This window comes from Anoplophora glabripennis, unplaced genomic scaffold (assembly GCF_000390285.2).
Source record: "Anoplophora glabripennis isolate ALB-LARVAE unplaced genomic scaffold, Agla_2.0 scaffold4, whole genome shotgun sequence".
In the NCBI taxonomy this organism is placed as follows: Eukaryota; Metazoa; Arthropoda; class Insecta; order Coleoptera; family Cerambycidae; genus Anoplophora; species Anoplophora glabripennis.
The window spans coordinates 1,577,411-1,596,764 of NW_019416568.1; the positions used below are offsets into that span (position 1 = coordinate 1,577,411).

At 33.2% G+C, this 19,354-nt stretch overlaps 1 protein-coding gene across 1 annotated transcript; it reads left to right on the forward strand.

Annotated features, from left to right (window-relative positions):
• The first annotated feature begins 5,223 nt into the window (after positions 1-5,223).
• On the forward strand, positions 5,224-13,441 carry LOC108917407. Its single transcript, XM_018723970.1, has 5 exons — positions 5,224-5,304; positions 8,222-8,451; positions 10,893-11,039; positions 11,403-11,490; positions 12,861-13,441. The coding sequence occupies exons 1-5, from the start codon at positions 5,259-5,261 to the stop codon at positions 13,211-13,213; spliced, it is 864 nt and encodes a 287-aa protein (XP_018579486.1). The 5' UTR covers positions 5,224-5,258; the 3' UTR covers positions 13,214-13,441.
• Positions 13,442-19,354: the final 5,913 nt, after the last annotated feature.

Genomic DNA, 19,354 nt, shown 5'->3' on the forward strand with positions numbered 1-19,354 from the left:
TGCAACCCACATTGTAGGTTTGCGTTGTTGTCGGTATACCACGCTGATACCTGAAAGCGGACGAAAAAGTAAACGTAAACAGCAGAATAAGGCCGGTGTCCCATGCATCCGAAATCCGATGTACGATATCCGATAATATTTTAATTCGTACGAATGATTGCATCCGAAATTAATCTCATAGAAATCAAGTATAGAACCATGGAATTTATTACAAGTTGGTGAAACATTTTCAAGTGACAACCATAAGTATATATTATAGAAAATATACGTATAGTATTATATTTTCTACATTCGACATTATAATATAACATTTATTTGACTGTAGATATATCAAACAACAATCATAGTATGTTAAAAACTTAAAAAGTGAGGTTAAAAAACATCCGATTTCCGATAAAAGTTAAAATTATTTCTACTTTTTCCGACGTCGTATGAATTTTAAAAATTTCGGATGAAAATGAGCGGTAAAAATTTGAATGTATATTAACCAATAGGAACACTTTCGGACCTTCGTATCGTCGGATTTCGGATGCATGCGACACCGGCCTAATACAAATCTCCACATTCCAAAATCTAGACTGATATTTACTCCACAATTACGAATAAAAGTCGATCAGTTTGCATATCAAACATGTTTAGTTTTTTCTTTAATGTTTCCTAAATATTTTAGAGAAGAGAAAGATATGAAGATGTCTCGAGAGATTCGTTGATATCTATTATCATAATTTTTTGTAATTTTTGAGTAATAAATTTCTCTCAATAACGTATTATGCATCAGTGAATGACCTGATGTAGGAACATTACATTGCCATCACTTGGATTCGGCTACTATATGTCCTGTACCGGCATTTATCCGTATTTGTAAAGGTGGTTGCCTAACTTACAAATCAGAGTAAACGGATTTTATACGGGTATAACGGGCAAAACTATTCCAATAGTATATATATTTTTTAATTAATGGAAACTATATACCGACTTGATAAATCATATGTCGAATACAGATGTTCAAAAACTTGATGGCCTTTTTAATGTATTGTTTGTTCTCCATTATCAACACTTCATTTTAACCTAGAAAGAGTATGAATATTTTTATTAGTCTAGCTGTTCTATTTTTTTAAAATAGCCGCTTGAAATATATTATTTAATTTATCCTGGCCTAAATTTGGCGTTGATCTTCCAGTGATTTAGAGTAAAACAAATATCTTCCGCACTGGATATGCAGAAGTACAGGATGTTCAAAAATTCATGTACCTATTTATCAGAATTGGTGTATTGTTTACAGAACTGAAGCTATAACCCCAGATTAATTCAAACTATAACCTTGACCCTGCTTTCCGATTTTGTTTTTGTTTGTTGTTATAGTTTTTATTCCGCTATTTTTGAAAAAAGATACAGTTTTAGTAAAATTAGAATTTTCAGTCTCTTCAGTTTGGTTGGATGATACTCTTGTGTTCTTTATTACATCGTCTTGCTGTTGTAAGATAAATGTGGCTCTCATTTATTATCTTGACGGGATCGACAGCGACATTTTATTAATCCAGCTTAGGGTTGGCTCAAGGAAAAACAGGGCCAAGTAAGCGGCAAAAAGAACTGTAGAATGAAAGGGACAACAGGGAAAGTACCTATGTAAAGTACATTAATAGATTTATGGGAATAAATACCTGCGTCAAAGTGAGAGCCTGTCATAAAACAAGCAGTAGATCTAACAGATCTGGGTTGTATTTCAAGAATTTATTTATATTTAAGTAGAAACGAAAGCAAAAAATTAAAGGGGCAAAAGAATTTCCGAAATGTTTCCGTGATTTTTGACTGACTGTATTTCTGTGAAAAGTGGTCGTATCGGGAAGTAAAAAAAAGCATTTTTCATCGAAATATCTTACTTTTAATGGAAAAGGATCCTTTTGTCTTCAATCATCGATATCGCGACGACAAATGGTCGTACAGAGACTTGAAGGGCAGTTTCGAAAACTGGAATAAATTTCCTATAACATGCTGGCGCAACTTTTCGGAAAACAAATTTTTTTTCACCTTTTACACGAATTTAAAAAAAAAAACAGGAAAAAAAGGGTAATTTATGGTTTTTTAGAAAATTGCCGGCTAAATTAGAAATATTCACGAAATGACTAATTTTAAGCATAACTTTTCGACAGTTCGATATACCCAGAAGAACCCTGTGAAGTTTCATCTCGATCTAGCGAAGCTTATCTTTATTTCAAACAGTCAAACTTTTGAAAAAAATTAAAGGGTCACGTTGTTTGAGCTTAAACATTTCATAATCATGATTGAAATGAAAAAAATATATATTTGAGTTTTTCTCACATTTTTACGGCAAATAACGTTTAAATTGACGAAAAAAAATTGACCATTTAATTTAAGTCCGTCTATCGTGCTACTTCCCACTAACGTCATTCTAGAATTCTGTGACCTACAATTTTCTTTCAAGAAAACATAAGTTCAATTATAATATGCCATAGTTGTCTTGAATAATTCCTACATTAATATTAAATTTTAAATATATATACAGGGTGTCTGCAAATTACACCGACAACGTTTGACTGCATATTCAGGACAATAAATAAGTACGATCTACGAAGTTAAATAAAAACTTTTTGGTTTTCGAGTTATAGGCCTTCAAAGTTGTCAAAAATAAAACTAATTTAATTAATAACTTGATAACCGTTTTACCGATCGCGTTAAAATTTGGTACATTTATTTGAATTATTATGGCGTATTATTTCTTATAGCTTTAATCAAATCGATAATGAATTTATAATGAACTGCAAGATATATTGTAGCTAAATTCCGAGATAATAAATTTCAAAACTATAAAAGAATTGAATTAAATAATATACATTTACAAATAATATAAATTCTAAGAAAAAATATAGATTACAGCAAATATCTCACATATCTAGTTTGACGAAAGTGTATACATAGTCGAGGCAATGAAGCACTAAAAAGGCCAAAAGTTCGGAATTTTTTCCATAAAGACGGATCGGAATACGGTTTTTTGCATTCTCTTCCAAAAATTTTTTGTAAAATATGTGGCTACTTTGTGTTTCTGACAAACCGGAAATTGCATTGCTGCAGCCAAAAATGCATTCAAAAAATGCATTTTTTGAGACGCCTTTTGGAAGATTTCAAAACTTTGTAAATAAGAGACAGAACTGGCCCAAATCGGGTACTCGGAGGTTTTCAAGGTCGCTGATCACGATTATGATGTTCAAATTGACCCCCCGAACACCTGGAGCTCAGGAATGCCGATGAACGCTGAATTCAAATATGCCATCGTCGAACACCCCCCGGACATCTGGTGCGCCCGAACCTGGACGTGGACGTCATCTCCGAGAATTTTCCTGACAAGATTGACAAAAACAACCCAAAAATCATTGTGGGGGCGTTTTTTGGGGCGCTTAATCCAAATTTCACGTCGAACACGACCACCTGTACACCTGGTGCACCGGAATCTGGACGTGGACCTCATCTCCGTGGGTTTTCCTCGCACAATTGAAAAAGACAAACCGAAAATCGATATGGGGGGGTTTTTGGGGCGCTGAATCCGAATTCCACGTCGACAACGACCCCCCAAACACCTGGTGCACCGGACCCTGGCCCCGAACGTCTTCTCCGTGGGGCTCTCCCAAAATTCAAGCGGGGAAGGAGAGAAACTCAGCGCCCGGGGGTTTCTTAGGTCTCTGAATTCAAATGTGGCATCGGCGAGCACCCCCCGGACACCTAGTGCGCCCGAACCTGGACCTGGAAATAACTCACGTCGACAACGACCCCTCGAACACCTGGTGCACCGTAACCTGGGCCTGAACGTCGTCTCCGAGGGTTTTCCAGACACGATCGCAAACACTAACCAAAAATCAACAACTCCACACAGCTGTTGCAGTATTGATGTCAGCCTCTAAGACATCAGGTTTGGTTGACATTCATGGGAATAATATCGATGTCAAGATAAAAGTTCGGGTGCACCAGGTGTTGGAAAGGTACTTTTCGACGTGAAACCTGGATTCAGCGCCCCGAAAAACCGTTCATAACGATTTTGGGTTCGTCTTCTTCGATTGTGCCTCACACAATCGAAACCCCTCGGAGACGACGTTCAGGCCCAGGTTACGGTGCACTAGGTGTTCAGGGGATCGTTTTCGACGTGAAATTTGGATTAAACGCCCCAAAAAACGCCCCTACGATGATTTTTGAGTTGTTTTTGGCGATCTTGTTAGGAAAATTCTCGGGGATGACGTCCACGTCCAGGTTCGGCCGCACCAGGTGTCCGGGGGGTGTTCGACGATGGCATATTTGAATTCAGCGACCCAAAAAACCCCCGGGCGCCGAGTTTCTCTCCTTCCCCGCGTGAATTTTGAGAGATGACGTTCATCGGCGTTCCTGAGCTCCAGGTGTTCGGGGGGTCAATTTGAACATCATAATCGTGATCAGCGACCTCGAAAACCCCCGAGTACCCGATTTGGGCCAGTTTTGACTCTTATTTACAAAGTTTTGAAATCTTCCAAAAGGCCTCTAAAAAAATGCATTTTTGAATGCATTTTTGGCTGCAGCAATGCAATTTCCGGTTTGTCAGAAACACAAAGTAGCCACATTTTTTTTACAAAAAATTTTTGGAAGAGAATGCAAAAAACCGCATTCCAATCAGTCTTTATGGGAAAAATTCCGAACTTTTGTGCTTCATTGCCTCGCCTAACATTTGAATAGAATAAAATAACATTGACAGCAAATAATTCCATTTAAAACTATCTGTTCATTTAATCCAAATATATATTTTTTTCGGTGTGGTATCTTCCAACAAAGAAGTGAAGAATAATATCTAGTCCGTATTTATCCAATTGCGATAATAAATTCGTGCAATTTCGCATCATTTTCCACCCACTTCAATAAGCTTTTTAAGCGGATCTGTACCAAAACTCGACTTAGCCCTCTACGGCGTCCATCCTACATGTATCTGGATATTACTCGAGGTATCAATCAATTCCGTGCGCTTTACTACATTAACGCAGACAGCCGCTACCCTCTTAACGGCATATTGTATCATCTCCACCACCGTACGTAGTAAAGTGGGCATCTCTGGATATCAATGAAATTAGGCACCCACGTTTTATCGATTCCCGCATGCGCTCCTTTATTGACGGGGGTGTCTGCTCCTGCGCAGCTGCTCTTAGAATGGTCCCGGCGCCTCCGCGATAGTTAAATGTCAGAACAGTCTAACCGTTCATGTGGCTGTGAGAGGTGTTGCCGAGAACATGGCGCGACTTGTCCCGACTGTTTATTTAAAATGTCTAATGATTTGTAAGTATTTTGTCGGGCCTGCCCTCCTGCATGCTAGAAAGCTTTGCAAGATATTTATTTAACTCTTTTGATTATTCGACCAGTTGTTTGATGGTGTTAGAGATTTCATTGTTACCAGTAAGGCTTGATTTTTCGTTTCGTTTGCGTCTGTGAAATTTTCTTCAATTGGATTTTATTTCACTATTTCTTTCTTAACTAACTTTTCTCAATTTCTCCGAAAATAGGCAATGTAGTCGGAACGGTAACCTGGTTATCAATCCTTTTAATTTACTGGGAATCCAGTGGGTAGGAATGAATTATTTTTTCTACTCATATACACGAAAGTAAGGATTTTATGACGGCTTAAATGATGCGAAAATCATTGGAGATGGATACATTTTGAAAAATGTTAAAAAAACTAAAATAAAGTAGATAGCATTCCATTCGGAAAATATCTTCGTGATGTGTACAAATTTTGAATAAAATGCGTATGTTGGTATGCATACAGGGTGTTGCGCACACGCCAAACTTTACTAGGCGATAAAACATCTCAAAATAAGAAAAAATGTCTCCATAAATTTAATAAATACAAAATTAATACAAAAAACACATCCTGATACATTAAAATTAAAACATCATGTATTCTTGATATCTTTTATCACTTTTGACCAAGACTAATCACATAACAAACAGCTGCTACAAAGAGATCTTTTTGTTTTCCCATTTTACTAATGTAGTTGTTTCCTGCAACACCAGCAGTTATTTTTCTTTACGCCTTATGTTATTGTGTCAAATCTGAATATGATAATATTTTTTCAGGCTTGCAATGATGCGGTTTGATGAGCTATCTCTAATGATAAGGGTGATGCCATTAGAAGAACATGCCAGACAATGTTGCATTTAAAATATCATAAGGTTGATGTCAATTCGTTTTTTAAGTTTTACTCGAAAATCAGGCTTTCTTCTAAGAGAGTAGTAATTTGTAGAAAATTGAAAGACGAATCCGAGAATATCATGGTTGTTACCGTAAAGCAGTGGCGTACTATTTTATTTAGAAAAATATGCTATCGATACCCTATACCTCCGCCACTGGAGCATGTAAATTTTAGGGAAAGCCCTCAGATTTTGAACAATGTTTACATAAATACATGTGCCCAATTTCAAATTATTTCACTTACCTACTAGTTTTTAAATTATTTAAAAAAATTAAGAATATTTTTTGAAGTTGAAGTATATTTTTAACGAAGAGTCCTAGATAAAAACTTTATAGGAAAGACTCCCTTTAAAATTCACCAAAGAATACGAGGTGTATTGGTCACAATTTGTAAATCACCCTCCACCTTCAAATTGTCAGTTACGTCTTCCGTAAAAAAAATTGAAAATCGTGTCTAAGGTGAGGTAAATGAGGAAAATAGCCTACTAGCACGTTTCTATGTTGATACAAATCAGTAAAAGGAACTTTTGTAGAAGCCGCTCGCGAGGGCAAACTGGGATGACAAAAACAGTGAATGGTTTTTCTACAAAAAATTTTCCCGTGTCACTGGACGAATAAATGTAAAGCTTTCGGTGTCTGTGGACATAACAGTTTAAAAGTAGACAACACAAGCAATTACGTCATATCTCCGATGACCTGAATGATAAATATGATTTTCTTGATGTGGCTTTTTATTCTGTGTTATCTGTGATGGTGTACAAACTTAATATATTATTCGAAACACAAGAAATTCCTTTTACAAACTCAAAGCGTTCGAACAAAACACTCATCAACTTAAACTCTTACTCATTTGATGCCTTACTATGTCCAAATAGCAAGTGTATTAAAACTTTTGTAAATAAAATTATTATTTTTAAAATTGTGATCAAATTCTATACGTTCATTTTGACTTTTAAACTTTATCTTTATAATAACAAAGAATGGAGAATGAACTTTCCGTAAGATTATGATTAAATTCTTTACACACATTGCATCCGAAAAGTCATTTATCATTAGTAAAAGAATAATTTTAAAAAATTTCAAATACTATTTATACGATAAAAAGGATTTTAATTGATTCTTCCCTGAAATGGTGGGTTTTCATGATAAGTTTAATCATTTACCTGAAACTGGAGAAAAAAGTGTAATTATAACATAAATTTAACTTGAATTTGAATAACTTTTGTACGAGTAGGTTTATCAGAAAATGATGCGGGACATTTTTTTAGAACGTTAAATTCCCTACAACGTTTCGGTCATTTAAGTCCGTCTATTGGTTTTTAAGATATAAAATTCTGAAATTGAAAAAATTTTTCCCTTGTTATTTAAATGGAATATAGAAAATCGCGATGCACCACATCTAAATATTAATATTAAGAGTTCCGATTTTTACAGGCATCTTTTCTCACCTCCCTGAATCTATTTCAGAGGGGATTTTGAAACGATTTTGTTTAATCAGCCTAATGTGCACAATACCGCTCTCTTATCTTGCCCTCCCCCAGCCCTTAAGCTAGCGACGCCCTTGATGTTTATATATTCAGAATTCATCTTCGCTGGTTCTAGGTGTTTCACGTTTAATCTAGGAGTAGATCACTAGGTAACGGCTAACATTTGATACGACTCTCCGCCTACACATCTGAACTCCCATGGGGATGTGAAGGTGTTGGAAATGAGGCCAACTCGCCCACGCATGTACTTTCATGAGGCGTATATATGCATATCTACGTATAGGAGTTTGGGAGTACGGATTTAGTACATACTGCTTTCATCAACAATAAAATATGTGGAAGTACCGTAAGGTGCAATACGGAGAAAAGACATAAACTTTTCAATATATCAAACATTTTTCCGTTTGGGATTTTTGGTTCGACAAAACCAGTTTTATAAAATCAATCTTGACTGACGAATTGTACAAATGCATTTATGTTCTTTTATCAAGTGTCAATAACACGAGCTTTTTTCCAGGTGCAACTATCTCTTCGTTCTCTGCTCTGACTCTCAACCAAGGGACGTCGAAACCGAGACATACCAAGTTCACTTCTTCCACAACCGATTCGGGAAGCGGTTCCCTTGTGACTCCCACTTCGAGTTCCGCCTCCCCCAAAGATAACAACTCCGGAGTGGCTTACTACAGGTACATGAACGGCAAGAGTGGTACCACTTGCATCCTGCTCAAAACTGACGCTGTCGTTGAGGTGAGACCAGGGACTAGTAGGATTGTTTCAGATTTGTATCTCTTCGGCATATTGGCGTACTGTTTTTTTATTATTTTTTCTTTGTGAGAACGACTCTTTGTAAAGTTTGTCATTAATTATATGAGAATTAATAACCGTTGTACTATTTTTGTGCTGTATTTTGTGTCTTCTTGGTACTTGGGTCCAATAACAGTCAGATAACTATTTTAAACACTGCAAAATATTAAAAAGTACACGTATTTTTCACTTAAATTATGTAAAGGACTGAGGAAGTGAAATATGAATGGAGTAAGTTGGTATACAGGACGGGTATGAACCTTATTCTCTTTTTTTTTAGGACAAAACCTTTGTTTTGTGTTTTGAAATGTCTTTATATTAACGAAATTGGGAATAGGGGGTTTGGCGATACTCGAAAATAAACATAGGTATTCTTTTGAAGCTTTAGTTACATTTTTTACACTTAACTATGATTCATTGTGGGCAAATATTGAAAGGTGTTTCAAAAATCAGTAATTGTACATGAAAGGATTAGTGGCCACAATTTATCGAAATCGGATAGCTTTTTTGATAACTGATAACTCATCTCTTTTATCGTTCATCACACCTGCACAATCGAGCGCAAAACAGTTATTTATCTTCAGAAACAGCTAGAATACAAGCAGTACTCAATGTATTTGTTTTCTTAACTGCATGTGTGTGATTTATTTCTATTTACCTCTAAACTTCATCGTTGATAAAGGCCTATTAATAATAACAATATGTTATCTTCAGATTGAATTTGAACAATTGTAGATATATACTTTGGGAAAATCAGGTTTATTACTAAATACAGTTTTGTAATTTAAAAATACTTTTAGGTTTTTATGAGCATGACTTATGTCAAATTGCAACATCAAAATGAATTCAAATTGTGTAGTTGCATCATTTTATTCAAGCTAATGCATCTCTATTGTTATTGAAGATAGAAAGTTGCAATTTTCATAAAAGTTGACCATTCTTTGGAGATAAATCTTTAATTTAATACAGATTTTCGTTGATTTTTTATTTTAAATATTAATATTTTGATATTTTCGGTGATTTTTTTTAAACGTCATTATTTTGTAGATTTCTTCATTTAATTAAAATTCACTGGCATATCTATGTAGGTACTTATATTTTTAATAACTGCTTTCGACTTATAAGTGAATATTACACATTTTTTTTAATGGAAACTATGGTGGTTAAAAGGAGGCTACTCTTCACCTTCCATGCTTGTCTTAAAAAATAAAAAGGTTACAGCTATTTCTTTTTTCCAAATTTATAAATGGGCTCTGATTAAATGCTATTCTAAACGGAGTTTAGTGTCATTGTTATATATAGCTGGCTGTAGAGAACACCAGTATTACTTATTTATTTATTTAAAATTGAAACAGACATTACACTTATCCCAAATATGTATCTGGTTTTTCCCCATAGCCAGCTATATACAATATCCAATGGCACATAACTTTGTTTTGTAGTACATTTGTTTTCAGTCAAGGCCAACTCCGTCTCCCTTCAGATCACCCCCTTTTTAACTAGGCCATGGTCAACCAAATTTCCATTTAAAAAATATAACATTGATCTATAAATCAAGAGTTGCAGTTATTATAAGACAAAGTATACGCTACTGGTTTTTACGCACGTATATTTAATTTTTAGATAAAGTTGGGATTATAACAGATAATCGTGAAGAAATTTTGATTGTTTCTACCGATCAACGATAACATAATTTAAGTGCTGCTTAAAATACCTATAATAAGTGTTTCGATTTTGTTAATGTTTTCCCAATATCAGTTTATTTGCTAATGGAAGTTAAAAGACAATATATATGTGTTCTATTTCCGGTAACTTTTCTTGTTTGCTTATTACGGTCTATAATGGTGAAACTAACAAAAAATATCGATTGCACCTTTGCCTTTGACTCTATGCTAGACGCACGTCAAGGATCAAAGTAAATATCTTTTGTTGTGCTACATTTTACTTTAAATAGTCTGTTTGTTCAATAATTTTTCTTTAGCCTCACGATCAAGAACTAATTTTGTCAGTAGTAACAAAGGAGCAGTTTGCAATACAAAACAGAGTTAGTTAATGTTGTAGAGAAAATGGCGAAAAAGGTGCAAAGGTTGGGGAATAAGTAGCTCTCAACGCAGTTTTTGTACTTCTATGTGTCTGTTTGTTTAGTAGGTCGACTAGGTGGATGTAACATATTAAAAACCAGTTTTTGTACAATAATCCATTCGGTTTATTCAATAACAGGATATGCTTTGCATTTAAATAGTAAAATAATATATAAGAAAGGTAACGAAGCTAAGTTTATATCACAGTTTGACCAAATTAGTATTGTCCGCAAGTTTTAGATGTGCAGAATTAATTTTCTCTTATATTTAAGTAACAACAGACTGAATGTTCTCTTTTATCAGGTCAAATTTAAGCTGCACGAGATAGAAGAACAAGCGGATTCCTATATACCAGAGAAAGCTCTAATAGAAGGAAATTGCAAAAATGAAGATGCCCAGTTTATGAGAATCTCATGGACTGGCTACAGTTTGGTTATATCCTTCGCAAAGGTAGGCACAATTCCATTACAATGATATCAACTGTTTGCTGGTTGAAATTTATGGGGAATGTTTGTCAAATTTAACTTTTCCAATTTACTACACCCTAGGCAATTTTAATGACCCGATCTCTTTATGATTTAGATTAATGTGTTTACATAGTAGTATACCGCACCTTCTTCTTCAATTACTCCTCCTCACACGACATTTCTGAGCGGGATAAAAATAATGAAATTCAATTTTTTTGTGGTTTAGACTATTTTAATTATTTGCTTAAGTTCATTATTCAGCAATTCTTACCCAATTTAAGGTGGAATACCTACTCTTCCAATGTTTTTGTTCATCTAAATATGTTGTTAATTATTAATATTGTAGACACCTGGTGGCGAGAGATGGTACATCAACAATTTGGAGCTTACTGCTAGTCCGGATCTGTCACAATTGCATGGAATTACCACACAAGGTAAGCAAGGTTTTGATATATTTTATCGATATCGATTTTTTCGAGATTTGTTTACATTTTCCTGGTTATTATCAAATTCTTTTTTGGGTTCTTGTTTTACGCATGAAAGATTTCTGACTTCAATAGGGAGTGTTCAGAGAAGTTACTAGTCTTATAATTAATCTTCATGTTTTATCGATGTCTTATTAGTTTCATCAGAAGATGTTTTCTTCAAAAACTAAAACTCAGACTTATCCATAATGTAACCTGACTTGGAGTAATTGATTGTCAATAGAGTAGGTTTATTCTTATAAATCATATTTTAACCCCATAAAAAATATTTGAATAACCTTAGATCTGGTAATCACGCTGTCCACTTTATTGGCTGGATCTCTTTCAGCTTTTCACCGGTTTGGAAAAAATTCAAACATTTGCGATTTATCCAGTAAATAATTGTGCTTATAAACATGACACATGAAGGAGATCCCGCATATCATTAGGCAGCTAATGGTGCAGAATCTCTGATATTTTTAACTAATTGTTAATGAATAATTCAATGACGACTTAGTTTTGACATGGATAACGGTTCAAACTTCAGTTTAAAAAAAAAATATCGCAAGTGTATCGCAACATAATGATATTAATACTAAATATGTAATAACAAAAACAACCCACTTACTTGAACGATCAGCATTTAAAATAATAGATGAGATTAGCTGATATCTGAGGTTAAAGGTACAGCTTATTATACAGTACCTCAGGAATAACGATTTATCCACAAAAACCAGCCACATTTTTTTACAGGAAATGATAAATCATTGACGCCATGTATAAATCTTCCCATACATTAATGTTGAAAAAGTTTCAGTAAATGAAATGCTCTAGCTCTAATAAACTGCGTACGAAGTATCCGAAAGTCGTATCACAATTATACAGGGTGGCCAAATGAAAACGAAACAGAGCCATTTTCAGGAACTGCGTCAAGATTGTAGAAAAACGCTCAGATATGTCGATTTTAGATTAAAGGGGGACATTCTTTGCTGGTATTTTTGTGCTCCGCCACTTTCACCCCCAAGCAAGGATAAGCATCACCCCAAAATATTTAAATTGCATTGGGGTCGAGTAATATTTCTTTTAAAAGTTCTTACAATTCTCTTTACAACAGACTTTAAATTTTATAATTTAATAATATTTAATATTAATATTTTGGGGTGATGCTTACCCTTGCTTGGGGGGGGGGGTGAAAGTGGCGGAGTCAAAGATACCAGCAAAGAATGTCCCTCTTTAATCTAAAATCGACGGGTCTGAGCGTTTTTCTACAATCTTGACGCAGTTCCTGAAAATGGCTCTGTTTCGTTTTCATTTGGCCACCCTGTATTTATATTTTTCAGGAAAATCCGCCATCAAACTGTACCACAAGCAAATGCTGATCCCTACGCCTGTAGGCAGATCGTACGCGTGCGACGAAATGGAAATCAACATGGAGACCGACGAAGACGACCATCCTCCACCAGGGCTGCGCGGTACAGTGATTTTCAGACTCCTTCAGGTGCAGCCTTTCATGTACAGGGGTGAGACCTTCGAACCGGCCTTCGAGTGTAGAGCCCAAACCTTCGTCAGGGATGAGACTGCTCCAATTGCAGTGGGTTCCACTCTGGCCATAGCCGTCTTGATGACCATTAGCGGGTACGGTATTTATCGATATTTCAAAGTAAAGAATGTCCAGTACAACACGATGGAGTAAGGGTTGGGTTTTTGTTAATGGTGATATTTTTCTGAACAGTATCCGTTTTTGTCATATCGTACTTTGTACACACTCAACTTTAAAATTTAGTCTTTTTTATCCCTATCGAGAGAAAACTGAAAGGTCAGTAAAAAATTAAATGAGCTAGGGTATCGCAATGCTTATGCTGCGGATAGTTGGCTTATATTTTTTTTGTAATTACGTTTTATATTAATCAATCAAAATTATCTGAATAGGTGAGCGTATTTTTCTGATAATTTACATATTTTTTTTATATTTTTCGGCGTGGTCAGTCAATTGTTATAAACAAAAAAGTTGTAAAAAAAAATTACTCGCCGAATGGCTTTGAAAACAGAACAGAATTTTTTTCGTTGTAAAACGGACCAAAATAAACACTTGTTGTTCTTTGACAAAAATTCGAAAAATGCTTCGTTTCCGAAATATTTACAATTTAATGTGAAAAAAGTGACGAAATCGACAAACTTTCGGAATTTTTTCTCAAAAACTACTGAACAGATTTTAATTCTAAAAAAAGCATAATAATCGTCCGATTTTCTACTTTAAGATATATTTTTTTTGGTATGGGTCAATCAAGAAAATTATGATAACACTTCAAATTTAAATTTTCTTTTTACAATATCTTGGATTAGTTTATATTTACAATAAACATTATTATGATTTTTTTAAATCGATGTATATTAACAGTACAAATGTTCAAAAGATCATTTTGTTTGGTTTTGTAGCCGGAGTAAGGTTTTTGCAAGTAATAAGTAAAATTTAAATATTCGATTTTTGGTTTTATAAATGGCTAAAATTCACTTGAAAGTTATACCAAAACTAAACTAAATAAGCTTTTTAAATCGTAAATTAGCCTAATAATAATAATTGACCTAGCGGTCTCGAAAAATAAAAAAGTTATTGGATAATTTATTGTATAAGGATAATTATTTTATTTTTATTTTACAAAAATATTAAGAGCAATAAAAGTATATTAATTTCTTTTTTATTTAATTTTTAAATAATTACGATTTAAAAAGCTTATTTAGTTTAGTTTTAGTATAACTTTCAAGTCAATTTGAGCCATTTATAAAACCAAAAATCGAATATTTAAATTTTACTAATTACTTGCAAAAACCTTACTCCGGCTACAAAACCAAACAAAATTATCTTTTGAACATTTGTACTGTTAACATATATCGATTAAAAAAATCATAATAATGTTTATTGTAAATATAATCTAATCCAAGATACTATAAAAAGAAAATTTAAATTTGAAGTGTTATCATAATTTTCTTTAAGACTTTTTTTTATTCGCTTTAGACTTTCAATAAAATGATTGACCCATGCCAAAAAAATATATCTTAAAGTAGAAAATCTGACGATTATTATGCTTTTTTTAGAATTAAAATCTGTTCAGTAGTTTTTGAGAAAAAAATTCCGAAAGTTTGTCGATTTCGTCATTTTTTTCACATTAAATTGTAAATATCTCGGAAACAAAACATTTTTCGAATTTTTGTGAAAGAACAAAAATTTTTTATTTTGGTCCATTTTAAAAATTGTTTTCAAAGCAATTCAGCGAGTAATATTTTTTTTACAACATTTTTGTGTATAACAATTGTCCGACCACCTCGAAAAATATTTAAAAAATATGTAAATTATCAGAAAAACACACTAGAAAATAAAAAAAGTTTCATGCTGTAGGTTTTTGCTTTAAAAATTTTGTCGGTTACCTTCATTTAGAAGCATCTTTTTAGGGGTGAACCGCTCGCCAAGAAATACATCACGATCATGGAGAGAGATTCAAATTAAATATATAAATTAGTGCTTAAATTTTCAATTTCTAATTTAGTGATAGTCTTTAAAACGAGGTAGATGAAGCAGAACCCTCAATATTCTGTACCAAAAGGGTAAGGCAATTTCCTTTTTGTTCTAGTTCTAAAAATCGTCAATAATATAAAACAAAAGATCTTGTGCATACTTTCCACGACACCGTTCTAGTTGTTATATGATGCACCATAAAAAAAGGACATACAGGGTGTGGCATTTAACACTCCCGCTGTCAATATATTTATTTTAGTTCGGTTGTTAGGTCCTTCGAATAGCTTCAAATTGCAGTTAGAATTGTTAGTTCAAATCTTTCTGTATATAGGGTGATTCAGAATTTATACAAAAAAAAATTCTGGATGTACAGGGGACTCTTAAAAATTCAATTTTGAAAAGAAAATATCAAAAAGGGCAGTTCGAAAATGATTTAAAAATACACTTCTTCACGGTACTGGAAACTGGTCCAGTGTAAAACCTGACCTGGCACAATATGACCGTCATGGCAGCAGTGATAAAAACTTGAAATAATTTTGCAAGGAAAGGAATAAACGGAATTTTATAGCACCTATTTTATATCACCATAATACAAATGTTTTTTAAAACGATATCCATCAACTCCGAGTTGCTATACGCGCAAGCCATTTTTGACACTAACTACTAAAAAAACTATTGTAAACACTACGGCAACGACGACTGTAAAATCGGATTTCAGTATTCGAAGTCACTGAGGCCATGCGTGTTAGGAATGGTGCTAGAGACTACAGCTGTCCAGCTATGTAATGGTCGAAAGTACTACAATAATTTTTCTCTCGGAAACTATAAGGATTTTACAAAAATTTTTTTACGATATTGGCTTCATTTCTCATACCGCATCTATCCCCCATTTTTTTGGATAAGTTGTGAATCACCAGAGAGCTTGGCGATGCTAAAAAAAAAAAAATTGATTCCTGGAACGTGGAGATGCGGTCCGCGTCAGATATTGGCAGCGGGAGTGTTAAATGGCACACCCTGTATATCTTTTGAGCTAAAGGTGCTTTACTTTAAAAATTGTCGAAGGAAATGTAATTATTTTTGAAGGTAATTTGTTTGGGAATGGGGTCAGTTTTTAAAGGAAACTAGTTTATTGGTTAGTCGACGTTTCGGCTATCGTCGACTAACCAATAAACTGGTTTTCTTTAAAAACTGACCCCATTCCCAAACAAATTACCTTCAATTTAATCACTGGGTCATGAAAATACTCTGTAATTATTTTTGTTTCGGTAACGCTTTTCAGAATTTCGTCTACTAAAATAATTATTGAAATGAAAAAGGAATTAAATGTTTTCGGGCCTTTGTTTTGTCAGAATATTGTAAAGAAACATATGTACTTCTTAAATTGTCTATTGTGATATACATTTTGTTAACGCTGATTTTATTAATACTCGGCTTCTAGTTATATGACCAAAGAGTGAGCATAGAGTGAATCTCATATGAAAAATACTCCCTAGTGGTAGATCTTTGAAGCAATTTGTATGAATTTACCTCTGAAAAAGTACTAACATACCTGTGCGAAATATATCTTGTTATATCTCACCCATACTCACACCATGTCTCTAGATAGACATCAAAATAGCCAGAACGTTTCTCAGTCGTCTCATCTATGACATACTGACGGTAATTAATATGTTCAAAACCGGTATATGTCTGGTGGATATGATCTTAGCTGTCTACTAGATATTGTGGGTGTAACTCAAGGTCAGGGTAATTGTTCCCCACGATATCATTATTTGTTAGTATTTAGTTTGATTTTCAACGTTGGTAGTTTTTTGAAATTATACAATATTTCTAGTCGTTATAGTTACATATTTATAATGCTCGATTATATGAAATGCATGGGATATGTCCGTGTTAGTGCGGAAAGCAAAATTTAATTATCACATATCTTTAAAAGTAATTTTAGACGATACAATTCACCAACGTTTTGATGCATATTCCTGATATCAATGCTGTATGAAACTTTTTGTCATAGGTAGTCAATAAATAACATAACTGGTTTCTATATAAGATTAAAACTTAGGTAGGTAGCTCATTATTATGAAATAAGTAGTTTTTATATAACACGAAGCAGTATTATTTCGCTAATTTCTTAATAATTAATCACAAACGGTGAAGCTCAATTTTTTTTTGTTCTAGACACTTATACATACAGGGTGTAAGAAGTTTGACTGCCATTACTTCAGCATTAGATAGAGTAATCATAAATGAATAAAAAAGTTGCATATTACAGAGGCGTAAGATTAACAGTATTCAAAATACAGCGATTATTAATATTGGGGAGTTTCATCACAACGTGACAACATCGCTTAACCTAACACTATACAGCTGATCCATACCACGTGTGCACGCTGCAGACTTGTCCTACGGAAAAAATGTAGTAAACTATTATTGTGAAACATTTAGTAAATTTCAAGACAATTAATTGTTTTCCCAATAAAATAAAATTATCGATAATTTGTAGTACGAAGATAATGCTGTGCTTAAATTTCAGCTCGAATTTTAGTAATTATGAATCTCTTAAAGCAGGAAATTAACTTTTAATCAAATTATGAATTTGAAAAATATGTAATTAAAGTACCCAAAGATTCAGGTCGTCCAAATAATCATACGTATTAAATTTAGGTACTTACCAAAAAGCACAACGCACAAGTACAAAACAAACTACAACATATGCTCAAAATGTCCACCACCATTTTCGATGCTAATTTGTTTTAGAACTAAGCATAAAGAAGTTTAAAAAAGTGATAAACATTGTATTTTCTGGTGTTCTATGCACGCAGTTGTCAATATTCGATCTTTTATACATCAACTTGGAGATTTTGATCATTTTTTTTTCTGGGAAATGGTTGAGTTTAGGACCCATGTAATAGGTATAGGTGTTTTTTGTTTATTTTAATATATTCTATCGTCTGTTATCGTCTGTTAAAATTAAGGCAGTCAAACTTCTAGCACCCTGTATATTTTAACATATCGTGTATCTACTTGCAACAGATGGATAATTAAAGGTAATTAAAATAATTTCAATTGCATGTTTTTTTAAGTTAAGGTCAATTTAGAAAAATTGACGAAAATGAGACACCATAATTTTGTAAAACAAAATGTAGATTTGATCATTTATCAAAAAATAAAGTGATAAATTTAGTCTGCTTGGAATATTACCAAAACGGACCAGAAAGTCTTAGATTTCAAAGATTCCAAATTAGATAAGCGAAAGTATCTCATAAAATACAATTCTAAAGCAAGTAATTAAAAAGTATTTTGAAAATAACGCCAATATTGATGTACCGTGCACTTTTCACAAATGTACATACATAGGATACTTCAATCTTTGAGTGAAATGTTTAGCTTCCTTGATTTACTCCACCTAAAGTAAATTTCAGTTTATTTTTTGTAATTATATAAATGACACTTTAGTATCGTTTTCGTTATTTAATCTAACACAAAATAGTCTCGAGTTGAAACTGTCAGAATCATTTGTCCGCTCACGTAAAAACCAAGCGGTAAGATGTATCTTTCAACGTCCGTGACCACCGCTAAAACAAACCTATTGTATGCGGAGTAACAATTGCATCGTTTTATTTTAATCTATGCTGTATGATTATGAATTTCCTGTTACCCTTCTATTTCTAAAATTATTCGTTTGCTGCTGTCATATTAGGACTTGAGTATTCTTATATTTTACATATGCAACCAGTAACAACTTTTCTCATGCAAGTGAAAGATTGTGTTGATATAAAAATTCCATTTTTACTATAAAACTACTTAGAATATTATTATTCCGATAGGCAACTAAAGTTACAATATAATTACACCTAGTATGTACGTATTTATATAATTTTAAAACTATTTCTAAGTGTATTTAATTGTCAACAATTCGACAAATCTTTAAAAGATAGTTAACAAATTGTATTAAAGACATTCTAAAAATTGTAATAATTTACATATCTTTGTTACATCAATTTTGTAAATATTTATCATTAATTGTGTAAAAAGAGAAATTATTTATGAAAATTTGTATAATAAGATAGTCAATTTGATAGCATCATATCAGTAACACACCGCACGTTTGTTAAAATTATTAGTAATATATTATAAAAGTTTCTTTGCAAATTTTCATAGAGAATTTTGGAATACGCCATGGCCTGTCTTCCATAAAATAATATAAATATATGATAAAAGTAGATCGATGTGTAAACTAAACTGAATTAAATTTGAAAATTATTATAATGTAACAATTATTGAACACTCGAATATTTAGAAATAAATTTGTTAGAAGTACAA

Bases quoted from the DNA above. Each gene is read 5' to 3' on its own strand.
- LOC108917407 (XM_018723970.1), top strand. From the start codon at position 5,259: ATGGCGCGACTTGTCCCGACTGTTTATTTAAAATGTCTAATGATTT. The intron at 11,040-11,402 runs GTAGGCACAATT...TTAATATTGTAG, and splicing joins TGGTTATATCCTTCGCAAAG to ACACCTGGTGGCGAGAGATG. The intron at 11,491-12,860 runs GTAAGCAAGGTT...TATATTTTTCAG, and splicing joins GCATGGAATTACCACACAAG to GAAAATCCGCCATCAAACTG.